This window comes from Trichomycterus rosablanca, chromosome 17 (genome assembly GCF_030014385.1).
Source record: "Trichomycterus rosablanca isolate fTriRos1 chromosome 17, fTriRos1.hap1, whole genome shotgun sequence".
Lineage (NCBI taxonomy): Eukaryota > Metazoa > Chordata > Actinopteri > Siluriformes > Trichomycteridae > Trichomycterus > Trichomycterus rosablanca.
In genome coordinates this window covers 15,179,594-15,195,419 of record NC_086004.1, presented here as the reverse complement: position 1 = coordinate 15,195,419, position 15,826 = coordinate 15,179,594, and the positions used below count along the sequence as shown (strand labels likewise).

The window sequence follows — 15,826 nt, the reverse complement described above, 5'->3', positions numbered from 1 at the left end:
TCATTAATACTTCCATTGATGTAGGTTTGAAAATGACAATACTAAATATAAAATTTTAAAAACAAAAATGTTTTATGTATTTATGAACTCTGATCTTGTCTGGGGGCAAAGTTCTGTAGTGCATAGGACAAACGTCCATCTCACTCTTTGCTGAGACAAGCAAGTGAGCCATGCTATGATGGGAAGCCAGATGCGTTTTTAAAAAAATAAAGAATAAGTCTTTTGATTTCAGAGTTTCCGAAAATAGCAATGTTAATAATAGCAAACACTGTTTTCATGAGAAAAATGGTCCCAATGTCATCTGTACTCTTCGATGAGTACGATGATTAGAAGAGTGTTGGCTATGTCCAGGATCTGGTTACGTGCAGGTGGTTTAGCATTCAGTGCGACGAGTCCGTGGACAGCAGCAGTACATTGCAGCTTTCTTTTTTAATCTTACGTAACTGATTTTATGTATTTATAAATATATATATATATACACAGTGTATCACAAAAGTGAGTACACCCCTCACATTTCTGCAAATATTTCATTATATCTTTTCATGGGACAACACTATAGACATGAAACTTGGATATAACTTAGAGTAGTCAGTGTACAGCCTGTATAGCAGTGTAGATTTACTGTCTTCTGAAAATAACTCAACACACAGCCATTAATGTCTAAATAGCTGGCAACATAAGTGAGTACACCCCACAGTGAACATGTCCAAATTGTGCCCAAATGTGTCGTTGTCCCTCCCTGGTGTCATCTGTCAAGGTCCCAGGTGTAAATGGGGAGCAGGGCTGTTAAATTTGGTGTTTTGGGTACAATTCTCTCATACTGGCCACTGGATATTCAACATGGCACCTCATGGCAAAGAACTCTCTGAGGATGTGAGAAATAGAATTGTTGCTCTCCACAAAGATGGCCTGGGCTATAAGAAGATTGTTAACACCCTGAAACTGAGCTACAGCATGGTGGCCAAGGTCATACAGCGGTTTTCCAGGACAGGTTCCACTCGGAACAGGCTTCGCCAGGGTCGACCAAAGAAGTTGAGTCCACGTGTTCGGCGTCATATCCAGAGGTTGGCTTTAAAAAATAGACACATGAGTGCTGCCAGCATTGCTGCAGAGGTTGAAGACGTGGGAGGTCAGCCTGTCAGTGCTCAGACCATACGCCGCACACTGCATCAACTCGGTCTGCATGGTCGTCATCCCAGAAGGAAGCTGACGCACAAGAAAGCCCGCAAACAGTTTGCTGAAGACAAGCAGTCCAAGAACATGGATTACTGGAATGCCCTGTGGTCTGACGAGACCAAGATAAACTCGTTTGGCTCAGATGGTGTCCAGCATGTGTGGCGGCGCCCTGGTGAGAAGTACCAAGACAACTGTATCTTGCCTACAGTCAAGCATGGTGGTGGTAGCATCATGGTCTTGGGCTGCATGAGTGTTGCTGGCACTGGGGAGCTGCAGTTCATTGAGGGAAACATGAATTCCAACATGTACTGTGACATTCTGAAACAGAGCATGATCCCCTCCCTTCGAAAACTGGGCCTCATGGCAGTTTTCCAACAGGATAACGACCCCAAACACAACCTCCAAGATGACAACTGCCTTGCTGAGGAAGCTGAAGGTAAAGGTGATGGACTAAACCCAATTGAGCACCTGTGGCGCATCCTCAAGTGGAAGGTGGAGGAGTTCAAGGTGTCTAACATCCACCAGCTCCGTGATGTCATCATGGAGGAGTGGAAGAGGATTGAAGGGAGGGGATCATGCTCTGTTTCAGAATGTCACAGTACATGTTGGAATTCATGTTTCCCTCAATGAACTGCAGCTCCCCAGTGCCAGCAACACTCATGCAGCCCAAGACCATGATGCTACCACCACCATGCTTGACTGTAGGCAAGATACAGTTGTCTTGGTACTTCTCACCAGGGCGCCGCCACACATGCTGGACACCATCTGAGCCAAACAAGTTTATCTTGGTCTCGTCAGACCACAGGGCATTCCAGTAATCCATGTTCTTGGACTGCTTGTCTTCAGCAAACTGTTTGCGGGCTTTCTTGTGCGTCAGCTTCCTTCTGGGATGACGACCATGCAGACCGAGTTGATGCAGTGTGCGGCGTATGGTCTGAGCACTGACAGGCTGACCTCCCACGTCTTCAACCTCTGCAGCAATGCTGGCAGCACTCATGTGTCTATTTTTTAAAGCCAACCTCTGGATATGACGCCGAACACGTGGACTCAACTTCTTTGGTCGACCCTGGCGAAGCCTGTTCCGAGTGGAACCTGTCCTGGAAAACCGCTGTATTACCTTGGCCACCATGCTGTAGCTCAGTTTCAGGGTGTTAGCAATCTTCTTATAGCCTAGGCCATCTTTGTGGAGAGCAACAATTCTATTTCTCACATCCTCAGAGAGTTCTTTGCCATGAGGTGCCATGTTGAATATCCAGTGGCCAGTATGAGAGAATTGTACCCAAAACACCAAATTTAACAGCCCTGCTCCCCATTTCCACCTGGGACCTTGACACATGACACCAGGGAGGGACAACGACACATTTGGGCACAATTTGGACATGTTCACTGTGGGGTGTACTCAATTATGTTGCCAGCTATTTAGACATTAATGGCTGTGTGTTGAGTTATTTTCAGAAGACAGTAAATCTACACTGCTAGACAAGCTGTACACTGACTACTGTAAGTTATATCCAAGTTTCATGTCTATAGTGTTGTCCCATGAAAAGATATAATGAAATATTTGCAGAAATGTGAGGGGTGTACTCACTTTTGTGATACACTGTATATGTATATACAGGGGTTGGACAAAATAACTGAAACACCTGGTTTTAGACCACAATAATGTATTAGTATGGTGTAGGGCCTCCTTTTGCGGCCAATACAGCGTCAATTCGTCTTGGAAATGACATATACAAGTCCTGCACAGTGGTCAGAGGGATTTTAAGCCATTCTTCTTGCAGGATAGTGGCCAGGTCACTACGTGATGCTGGTGGAGGAAAACGTTTCCTGACTCGCTTCTCCAAAACACCCCAAAGTGGCTCAATAATATTTAGATCTGGTGACTGTGCAGGCCATGGGAGATGTTCAACTTCACTTTCATGTTCATCAAACCAATCTTTCACCAGTCTTGCTGTGTGTATTGGTGCATTGTCATCCTGATACACGGCACCGCCATTGGATGCACATGGTCCTCCAGAATGGTTCGGTAGTCCTTGGCAGTGACGCGCCCATCTAGCACAAGTATTGGGCCAAGGGAATGCCATGATATGTCAGCCCAAACCATCACTGATCCACCCCCATGCTTCACTCTGGGCATGCAACAGTCTGGGTGGTACGCTTCTTTGGGGCTTCTCCACACCGTAACTCTCCCGGATGTGGGGAAAACAGTAAAGGTGGACTCATCAGAGAACAATACATGTTTCACATTGTCCACAGCCCAAGATTTGCGCTCCTTGCACCATTGAAACCGACGTTTGGCATTGGCACGAGTGACCAAAGGTTTGGCTATAGCAGCCCGGCCGTGTATATTGACCCTGTGGAGCTCCCGACGGACAGTTCTGGTGGAAACAGGAGAGTTGAGGTGCACATTTAATTCTGCCGTGATTTGGGCAGCCGTGGTTTTATGTTTTTTGGATACAATCCGGGTTAGCACCCGAACATCCCTTTCAGACAGCTTCCTCTTGCGTCCACAGTTAATCCTGTTGGATGTGGTTTGTCCTTCTTGGTGGTATGCTGACATTACCCTGGATACCGTGGCTCTTGATACATCACAAAGACTTGCTGTCTTGGTCACAGATGCGCCAGCAAGACGTGCACCAACAATTTGTCCTCTTTTGAACTCTGGTATGTCACCCATAATGTTGTGTGCATTGCAATATTTTGAGCAAAACTGTGCTCTTACCCTGCTAATTGAACCTTCACACTCTGCTCTTACTGGTGCAATGTGCAAATAATGAAGATTGGCCACCAGACTGGTCCAATTTAGCCATGAAACCTCCCACACTAAAATGACAGGTGTTTCAGTTATTTTGTCCAACCCCTGTATATATACAGGGTGGGCCATTTATATGGATACACCTAAATAAAATGGGAATGGTTGGTGATATTAACTTCCTGTTTGTGGCACATTAGTATATGGGAGGGGGAAAACTTTTCAAGATGGGTGGTGACCATGGCGGCCATTTTGAAGTCGGCCATTTTGGATCCAACTTTAGTTTTTTCAATGGGAAGAGGGTCATGTGACACATCAAACTTATTGAGAATTTCACAAGAAAAACAATGGTGTGCTTGGTTTTAACGTAACTTTATTCTTTCATGAGTTATTTACAAGTTTCTGACCACTTATAAAATGTGTTCAAAGTGCTGCCCATTGTGTTGGATTGTCAATGCAACCCTCTTCTCCCACTCTTCACACACTGATAGCAACACCGCAGAAGAAATGCTAGCACAGGCTTCCAGTATCCGTAGTTTCAGGTGCTGCACATCTCGTATCTTCACAGCATAGACAATTGCCTTCAGATGACCCCAAAGATAAAAGTCTAAGGGGGTCAGATCGGGAGACCTTGGGGGCCATTCAACTGGCCCACGACGACCAATCCACTTTCCAGGAAACTGTTCATCTAGGAATGCTCGGACCTGACACCCATAATGTCGTGGTGCACCATCTTGCTGGAAAAACTCAGGGAACGTGCCAGCTTCAGTGCATGAAGAGGGAAACGCATCATCATGTAGCAATTTCAAATATCCAGTGGCCTTGAGGTTTCCATTGATGAAGAATGGCCCCACTATCTTTGTACCCCATATACCACACCATACCATCAATTTTTGTGTTCCAACAGTCTTGGAGGGATCTATCCAATGTGGGTTAGTGTCAGACCAATAGCGGTGGTTTTGTTTGTTAACTTCACCATTCACATAAAAGTTTGCCTCATCACTGAACAAAATGTTCTGTGTAAACTGAGGGTCCTGTTCCAATTTTTGTTTTGCCAATTCTGCAAATTCAGTGCGCCGATCTGGGTCATCCTCGTTGAGATGCTGCAGCAGCTGGAGTTTGTAAGGGTGCCATTTGTGAGTAGCTAATATCCGCCGAAGGGATGTTCGACTGATGCCACTCTCCAGTGACATGCGGCGAGTGCTACGCTGTGGGCTCTTGCTGAATGAAGCTAGGACAGCCACTGATGTTTCTTCATTAGTGACAGTTTTCATGCGTCCACATTTTGGCAAATCCAACACTGAACCAGTTTCACGAAACTTGGCAAGCAGTTTGCTAACTGTAGCATGGGAGATGGGTGGTCTCGTAGGGTGTCTTGCATTGAAATCGGCTGCAATGACCCGGGTACTGCGTTCACCAGACATCAACACAATTTCTATCCGCTCCTCACGTGTTAACCTCTGCGACATGTCAATGGCTGTAAACAAAGAGAAGCTTGTAAATAACTCATGAAAGAATAAAGTTACGTTAAAACCAAGCACACCATTGTTTTTCTTGTGAAATTCTCAATAAGTTTGATGTCACATGACCCTCTTCCCATTGAAAAAACAAAGTTGGATCTAAAATGGCCGACTTCAAAATGGCCGCCATGGTCACCACCCATCTTGAAAAGTTTTCACCCTCCCATATACTAATGTGCCACAAACAGGAAGTTAATATCACCAACCATTCCCATTTTATTTAGGTGTATCCATATAAATGGCCCACCCTGTGTATATATACTGTATATATATATATACAGGGGTTGGACAAAATAACAAACACCTGTCATTTTAGTGTGGGAGGTTTCATGGCTAAATTGGACCAGTCTGGTGGCCAATCTTCATTAATTGCACATTGTACCAGTAAGAGCAGAGTGTGAAGGTTCAATTAGCAGGGTAAGAGCACAGTTTTGCTCAAAATATTGCAATGCACACAACATTATGGGTGACATACCAGAGTTCAAAAGAGGACAAATTGTTGGTGCACGTCTTGCTGGCGCATCTGTGACCAAGACAGCAAGTCTTTGTGATGTATCAAGAGCCACGGTATCCAGGGTAATGTCAGCATACCACCAAGAAGGACAAACCACATCCAACAGGATTAACTGTGGACGCAAGAGGAAGCTGTCTGAAAGGGATGTTCGGGTGCTAACCCGGATTATATCCAAAAAACATAAAACCACGGCTGCCCAAATCACGGCAGAATTAAATGTGCACCTCAACTCTCCTGTTTCCACCAGAACTGTCCGTCGGGAGCTCCACAGGGTCAATATACACGGCCGGGCTGCTATAGCCAAACCTTTGGTCACTCGTGCCAATGCCAAACGTCGGTTTCAATGGTGCAAGGAGCGCAAATCTTGGGCTGTGGACAATGTGAAACATGTATTGTTCTCTGATGAGTCCACCTTTACTGTTTTCCCCACATCAGGGAGAGTTACGGTGTGGAGAAGCCCCAAAGAAGCGTACCACCCAGACTGTTGCATGCCCAGAGTGAAGCATGGGGGTGGATCAGTGATGGTTTGGGCTGCCATATCATGGCATTCCCTTGGCCCAATACTTGTGCTAGATGGGCGCGTCACTGCCAAGGACTACCGAACCATTCTGGAGGACCATGTGCATCCAATGGCGGTGCCGTGTATCAGGATGACAATGCACCAATACACACAGCAAGACTGGTGAAAGATTGGTTTGATGAACATGAAAGTGAAGTTGAACATCTCCCATGGCCTGCACAGTCACCAGATCTAAATATTATTGAGCCACTTTGGGGTGTTTTGGAGAAGCGAGTCAGGAAACGTTTTCCTCCACCAGCATCACGTAGTGACCTGGCCACTATCCTGCAAGAAGAATGGCTTAAAATCCCTCTGACCACTGTGCAGGACTTGTATATGTCATTTCCAAGACGAATTGACGCTGTATTGGCCGCAAAAGGAGGCCCTACACCATACTAATAAATTATTGTGGTCTAAAACCAGGTGTTTCAGTTATTTTGTCCAACCCCTGTATATATATACAGTGTATCACAAAAGTGAGTACACGCCTCACATTTCTGCAAATATTTCATTATATCTTTTCATGGGACAACACTATAGAAATAAAACTTGGATATAACTTAGAGTAGTCAGTGTACAACTTGTATAGCAGTGTAGATTTACTGTCTTCTGAAAATAACTCAACACACAGCCATTAATGTCTAAATAGCTGCAACATAAGTGAGTACACCCCACAGTGAACATGTCCAAATTGTGCCCAAAGTGTCAATATTTTGTGTGACCACCATTATTATCCAGCACTGCCTTAACCCTCCTGGGCATGGAATTCACCAGAGCTGCACAGGTTGCTACTGGAATCCTCTTCCACTCCTCCATGATGACATCACGGAGCTGGTGGATGTTAGACACCTTGAACTCCTCCACCTTCCACTTGAGGATGCGCCACAGGTGCTCAATTGGGTTTAGTCCATCACCTTTACCTTCAGCTTCCTCAGCAAGGCAGTTGTCATCTTGGAGGTTGTGTTTGGGGTCGTTATCCTGTTGGAAAACTGCCATGAGGCCCAGTTTTCGAAGGGAGGGGATCAGAATGTCACAGTACATGTTGGAATTTATGTTTCCCTCAATGAACTGCAGCTCCCCAGTGCCAGCAACACTCATGCAGCCCAAGACCATGATGCTACCACCACCATGCTTGACTGTAGGCAAGATACAGTTGTCTTGGTACTTCTCACCAGGGCGCCGCCACACATGCTGGACACCATCTGAGCCAAACAAGTTTATCTTGGTCTCGTCAGACCACAGGGCATTCCAGTAATCCATGTTCTTGGACTGCTTGTCTTCAGCAAACTGTTTGCGGGCTTTCTTGTGCGTCAGCTTCCTTCTGGGATGACGACCATGCAGACCGAGTTGATGCAGTGTGCGGCGTATGGTCTGAGCACTGACAGGCTGACCTCCCACGTCTTCAACCTCTGCAGCAATGCTGGCAGCACTCATGTGTCTATTTTTTAAAGCCAACCTCTGGATATGACGCCGAACACGTGGACTCGACTTCTTTGGTCGACCCTGGCGAAGCCTGTTCCGAGTGGAACCTGTCCTGGAAAACCGCTGTATGACCTTGGCCACCATGCTGTAGCTCAGTTTCAGGGTGTTAGCAATCTTCTTATAGCCCAGGCCATCTTTGTGGAGAGCAACAATTCTATTCCTCACATCCTCAGAGAGTTCTTTGCCATGAGGTGCCATGTTGAATATCCAGTGGCCAGTATGAGAGAATTGTACCCAAAACACCAAATTTAACAGCCCTGCTCCCCATTTACACCTGGGACCTTGACACATGACACCAGGGAGGGACAACGACACATTTGGGCACAATTTGGACATGTTCACTGTGGGGTGTACTCACTTATGTTGCCAGCTATTTAGACATTAATGGCTGTGTGTTGAGTTATTTTCAGAAGACAGTAAATCTACACTGCTATACAAGCTGTACACTGACTACTCTAAGTTATATCCAAGTTTCATGTCTATAGTGTTGTCCCATGAAAAGATATAATGAAATATTTGCAGAAATGTGAGGGGTGTATTCACTTTTGTGATACACTGTATATACAGTATATATACACAGGGTGGGCCATTTATATGGATACACCTAAATAAAATGGGAATGGTTGGTGATATTAACTTCCTGTTTGTGGCACATTAGTATATGGGAGGGTGAAAACTTTTCAAGATGGGTGGTGACCATGGTGGCCATTTTGAAGTCGGCCATTTTAGATCCAACTTTAGTTTTTTCAATGGGAAGAGGGTCATGTGACATCAAACTTATTGAGAATTTCACAAGAAAAACAATGGTGTGCTTGGTTTTAACGTAACGTATTCTTTAAAAATCTTACAATGTGATTTCCTGGATTTTTTTTTTCTCATTTTGTCTCTCATAGTTGAAGTGTACCTATGATGAAAATTACAGACCTCTCTCATCTTTCTAAGTAGGAGAACCTGCACAACCAGGGGCTGACTAAATACTTTTTGACCCCTGTGTGTGTGTGTGTGTGTGTGTGTGTGTGTGTGTGTGTGTGTGTGTGTGTGTGTGTGTGTGTGTATATATGTATATATACAGTATATATATTAGGGCTGTCGAAGTTTACGCGATATTAACGCGATCTCAATTTAACGCGATAAAAAAAAAAAGTGCCGTTAACGCAAATTATATACAGGAAAAATTTACCTATACAGTCAGTGAGTGCCATGTAGAATTACATCACTAAGACCCGCATTGTTATGTTTTGTACTTAACCACGAAATACAAATGGCACTAGTTATGTGGAGAACGAGTTGTCTTTATTGCTTAATCCACAACTTGGAGCATCACACTTAAACATAACACGCCGTTACCAAGCTGGTCACCTGATACACATATCAGCTCAGTGACGTACAACACACAGTGGTAACCTGATACACGGATCACGTAAATGATATATATCACACGCATGATAATAATAAGCTTTTTTCTCTCTTAATTTTCCCTGACAAGTGAAAAACCAAAATATAGCAACCTTAACATTACGAGGAAGAATTTCAAAGATATTCCTTTGCAATACTTTATCATTTCAAGAATATGATACAGACTGACCAACACTATTATGCCAAATCAGCATTGAAAATTTACTTTACTTTTAATATCCTTCTACAATGCTGGTGCTTCTTAAAACTGAATATTTTCTTTTAAACAGAAGTGTTATTTAAATGCTATTAAATTGTTTTCCAACAAAATCCACCCAATTAGGCGGATAACTGCCCAATCTGGCAACACTGGAACGCGTTATTATTATTGCGTTAACTTCGACAGCCCTAATAAAAACGTATTCTGATATCCAGTTAGCAGCGTAGGGTTTATATAGCAGCAGGTAGAATAAGGTGAGAATAAGGTGCAAAAACAATGCAATATTGTGCAAAGATGCAAGTAATATAGTCACTAGATGAGTTGTCAGAACCCAGGGAACAAGACTGTGTTGATTGTGAATGAGTTTTTGTGTATGTTAGTGTATGTACAGCGATCAGCCATAACATTAAAACCACCTCCTTTTAAAAAAAAAAAAATGCGGTTAATCGTGATTAACTATATGAAATTCTGAGATTAATTGCTATATATATATATATATATATATATATATATGTCTTCTTACATATATGAATATTTATTATTATTAATAATAATATCATTAAAGGTGAACTGTGCAACTTTGTTATTTAGGTAGTTTGTATCAAACAAATGGCTCTTTGTATTACTCGGTACTCTTGAAGTTTCGAAAAGGTTGGTGACCCCTGTTATAGACTTTGGTTTTTACACAATAAAAGTTAAAAGCATATAATTTTCTTTGTCATGGATTTATTACACTAGTTGGCAGTTTTTGTGGCTAAAACAGGTAGTGTATAACTGTGTTTTGCTTTTATTGATAAAATCTGTATTCAAAACAATCAGGCCAGTCAATATGATCTGCAATTTAATAAAAAATATTAACGACTAGAAGAGATGCAGTTGCGTAGTCAAAGAGCCACATTTGAATGTCAAATCTTGGGTTGGGCACCTGAGCGCTAGATGCTTTCAGGTCTTTATTACAAATTGTAGTATGCCAATGAGAGCATGAGTTAAACACAGTTTTTAAATAATCAGTTTGTTCATTGGAGGAAAATGCTTTATACCACCTATATCACACTTTTTATTAAAAAAAAATCCTCCCAAACTTAATAACTTTTTTATTTTAAACGCTAACAGCTACAATTAAATGTTTCTAAAACTTTTGATAAGTGGAAATCAGTTATTCACAAGAAAATCCTAAAGAGTTAAATTAAAGTAACTGCATAAGTAGGCCCATACTCCACAACAGTGTTTGACAATTATGAAAAGTCTTCCAGGCCCTAAAGCAGCAAAGCATCCACTCATGCTACCACTATTTTGTTTAACCTATATGGTATGATAAACATATTGTGGAATGCTGTTTTAGCTTTACACCATATGTAACATGACCCATGTTAAAAAATAGCTACAAAATGTAAATGAAATTTAAAAAAATTAAAAAAAAAAAAAATAGCTACAAAATGTAAAGAGGTAACAGAGTGGCAAAATAGACGCCACCATTTATAAAAGGAACTTGACAGTTGCTTGAAGATAGCTTAAATGGCATGTATAGGAATTTTGGCAACATGGTGAAAATATTCTCAGGTCTGATGATACAAAAAATTTTATTATTTAAGCAGAACAGCAGGCACTATGTCAGGGGGAAAACAGGCAATGCACTTCACCTGGCTAACTCTATCCCTATAGTTAAACTTGGTGGTGACAACATTATGCTTTTCAGTGACCGAGAGACTGAAAGGAATTAATACCAAAGCCAAGACTTAAACCCCAATGAACCCCTGTCGAAGAACCAGAATTTGGCAGCTCACAGAGCTTGCCATCCAGTCAAATAAAGCTTAAGGATCTGCTGTGGAGAATGGGATAAACTGGCCAAATCTAGTTGTGCAAAGCTTGTGGAGTTTTTAATATTTAATTGAAAAAATTCACTATGAAATGTTTTCATTTTTTCATTATGGGTGATTAAATGTAGATTGTGTAAAAGTGCACACTTTTACCTTTTGAATACTTTCTAAATCCACTGGATAGGCTGTTAATGACTTGAGCTTGTTTAAACTCTGCCATAGGGAATTAAATGCCCTAGGCATTTACACAAAGGATGGGCATGGTTTACCAACTGAAAAATAAAAAAAGACTATCAACATTTAGTGTCATTTTTAGATCAACAAAATAAAAAACCAGATAAACTAAATTCTATTATGGTACATTAATAAATGCTGTGCTGCCTAAAAGTAATTTTACATATAGCTGTTAATTTGACTTAGTTCTGCTCCTTAAGGTTCTGTAGCCCAAAGCAAGAGTGCTCCATACCAATATATGTGGACATTACTTCATGGTATTTGACATTTGACTTAGTTCTGCTCCTTAAGGTTCTGTAGCCCAAAGCAAGAGTGCTCCATACCAATATATGTGGACATTACTTCATGGTAAAAAAAATCAAAGTTTTTTTTGTTCTTTTTAAATACATGTGTTTTCAAAATTGTATAGACCTGAAGTCAGTATATGATAAAGAATTTTTTTTTTAATTTTTTTTTTTTTTTTTTTTTAATTTAAGTGATCACTTTTTTCATTTTTTATGAGTTTTTAATAAATGTTTTATATTTTAAATTAATGTTATATATTTATGTTATTGTGTGTATAACTGATTAATGTATTTTACAGACAATCCACAATCAGATACTTCAGGAGTATCGCAAAATAAAAAAGGTACATTTTAAGCATTTTACAGGCATATTATAACAATATAAACAAGTACAAGAAGATTGCTTACTACACTGTTTGTTTATAGACTAATCCCAACTATAGCCAAGAAAGGAACCGCTGTGAATATCTCCACAACAAACTGGCACATATAAAGAAACTTATAGCAAGATACGATCAGCAGCAACTTCAATAGTGGAACTAACCATATTTTCTTTTCCCATCTGAAAACCAGCTATTAAGGGATACATTTCTGGATTGTCGAAAAGTTGTATGCCATAAAGGGAGCATTCTAACTCATGAAGAGGTCCTGGTGCTTGTAAGGGCACTAAACACTTTTTACCTTTTGTGGCATCAGCTATTTAGTATCTGTCTCAGAGCACACAGGTAGGAGTAGGACACAGGTATTTCTTTGCTTGGTAAACTGGGCAACAGAAATAGATTTAGCATGTTTTACTTTTTATTTGGTAAGAACATAAGGGGGGAGTCATGTTTTATGCGTATTAAAAAGGTACTTGTATTTATTTATTCATCTTTTGTCCTCCCTGTGGATATACCAAATCTGTTGTTTAGTCCTGACTAAAAGCTGTAAACATTTTTCCCCTGCTCTAAAATCAGTTTTGTATACAAATGCTGCCTTTGGGTCTCATGCAGTCCATAGTCTGTGTTTTATTAATTTTATGCAGAGACTCAGCCAAATATCTCAAGCCAAGACTGTTTACCCCTTTCCAGATTATGTGCAATGTTGTACAGGTGTCTTGTGTGCAGTGGATGTTGATCATATGTGTACATCACGAACACTTCTATCTGTGCTATCTGAGTCTTTGACAGACTTGACTGAATGCTGTTGAACTAGGGTTGTTTCAATCACACAGAAACAGGGAAATTATGTTGCTTTAAGTTACTTTTTAAAAACACCTAATTTAAGTGTTTTAGGCTGGGCATATTTTCAGAGCTGTAGTTAATCACTTTAGTAAGTCAACCAGTATTAAATGTGGGCAGCAACATTCAACAACACCTTTAAAGTAGTGCACTCATGGAGAGATTCAGAGTTAAAGTCAGTATGTGATTTAGGCTTATTATTACTGTGCTCCTTTTTTAAACTGTAAAGTTTATACAACTGCAACCGGGAAAATGTCTAAAACCTTTTTTGTCACCATAAAAAACATGCAGTATTCTTCTTGATCTACATCATGTCCTACCTGCCAGCATTATGGGAAGACTGTTTATTATACTGTATCAGTAATCACAAGTATTTAGCTTTAAAATGCATCCACTTTGAGGTCAAATTTCAAATATCATGCACTTTGAGGCCTCCAAATAATGATTTTGGAATCAAAACCTTGAGAATGCTGTTAAGTTTGTCAAAGCATCCATTTAATTTCTGTTACTGATTTATTGCATCTCTATTAAAATTTTGCTTTTTTGCACAGCCTCTTGTTGTTACTTTTACCTGGGGTTTGTTGCAAGTTTATGCAAATTTATTTATAAATTTTTGTCATGTTTGTGCATGTTTCTTTAATTGCTTTTAAGAAAGAAAAGACCAGCACTTACATTAAAGTATTGTATTGCTTCGGAATGGTATTCCACATCACACAAAGACTTCTGAGATATCCACAAAGGTTGGAGAGGTGGCCCTCTAAAAATTCAATTTAGTATATTTCTGGTGATTACAGTATTGACTTGGGGCTCCTAAAACTTTGATGGTACATAATGCTGGGCTGGTAACTAAAAGGTCTTCATGTTTAGCCTCTACCCAAAATTATTTACCGTTTATTATTATTTTACAGACCCTTTCACTTTTATCATTTGAATTGGTGCTCAGTGTTCAAATTCAATAATTATTTTTGTTTAAATGATTTCAGTCAATACTTAAAAAACATAAATTCTTGTGCCAAAATAGCCTGTTCACATGCTAAAATAGCCTGTTGTGTATAGTTTTGTAGAATAATATTTGCTGCCATTTTAGCAATGATGAGTCATTGTAATAAAGGATTTAATGTTAATGCTAAAACCCAAAACTTACATTTGGAAATAAGTGATTGGGGCTACAGTTTGTCTTACAATGTCAATAAATACTTTTTTAAATAATCCCTTTTTTTGGGAGATTTTGTTTTTTGTACAAGAGTATTAACTGATAGAACAAGGAATTAAAAAAAAAATGTTTAATCCACTACATTGAAGCATTGTCCTGCAGTCTTAGTGGAACTGCTTTAAGGAAAAAAATAGTTTGTTAACCTTTTTAACCCTTAAAATATGTAACACATACACAATTTACATTACTTATCCACAACTTTGAATGTATAAAACATGCCTATGCACTGTTAATTTCCTATGTCTGTACAGAATATAATATAAACTTGTATTTATATTACAAACCCCTTTTCCAAAAAAGTTGGGTTTTTTAATATGCAATAAAAAGAAGAATCTGTGATTTGTTAATGTTTTTGAATCTTTATTTAACTGATAAAAGTAGAAAGAAAAGATTTTCAATGTTTTCACTGATTATTGTATTTTGAACATAAAAACACATTTAGAATTTGATGCCAGCAACACACTTCATAAAGGTTGGGAGAGAGGCAAAATAAAAAGTTTTGTGAAAAGTTTATAAAATACTCAAGTTCAGCGTTTGACAATAAGCATGTGAGTTGGTAACAGGCTAGGGAATCATGATTGGTTATACAAGGAGGCTTCACCAAAAAAATCTTTCCAAGCAATCACTTTCTGCCAAACTTCAGGAGAGAATTGTAAATTAGTTCAAAATGAACATTTGTCAGTGCAAGGCAGTAAAGAATTAAGTCTTTTACCATCTACTGTTCATAATTTTGTGTTATAACTTATGACCTTACAATCTGATTGGTTGAGAAGCGTTCTAACCGTGCTGATATTCGTGATAACAGCACGGCCTCTTCACACCACAACTGTATTACTCCACTGACGCGTTGCCAGTAACGGCAAGCTTCATGCACACGTGAACGCAGGCGACACAGACTTTTTTCACGATCGCGTTTAAAATCTGTTATCTGATATACAATCTAGCGCACTGTGTAGAGAACATAAATCAATTGTCTAATATACTGTCTAGTGCACTATGTAGTGAACATGAATGCGTTATCTGATATACAATCTAGTGCACTGTGTAGGGAACATAACCAATTGTCTACTTCACTGTCTAGTGCACTATGTAGGGAACATAAATCCGTGATCTGATACACAATCTAGTGCACTATGTAGGGAACATTAATGTGTTTGTAGCGCGAACAGTTAGCTTAATAGCCCAGTTAACAGCTCCTAAAAGTTCTGTTATCACCCATATCCTTTGGTGTGTGTGCAAGAGGTTTTTTATTTCTTTTTTTTCCCTTCGGAGGTTCTTGCCACCTTCTTCTTGTTCTTCTTACCTTCCTGAAATGAGTTTGTGCAACTTGGGATGTCTGCTTTGTAGTGTTAAACTTTATATTCGTTGTGGAACTACTTTTTGGCGGAAGGTATTGTCAATATTAAAGCATATTTATTATGAAATTTACATTTACATTTT

At 40.0% G+C, this 15,826-nt stretch overlaps 1 protein-coding gene across 1 annotated transcript in view; it reads left to right on the top strand.

The window, feature by feature from the left end:
• Positions 1-14,707, top strand: part of ell (elongation factor RNA polymerase II) — a 51,326-nt gene extending 36,619 nt beyond the window's left edge. The window contains exons 11-12 of the mRNA XM_063012649.1: positions 12,253-12,297; positions 12,380-14,707. Of these exons, the coding sequence (XP_062868719.1) occupies positions 12,253-12,297; positions 12,380-12,487 (153 nt within the window). The 3' untranslated portion in view covers positions 12,488-14,707. The remainder of the gene's footprint in view (positions 1-12,252; positions 12,298-12,379) is intronic.
• Positions 14,708-15,826: the final 1,119 nt, after the last annotated feature.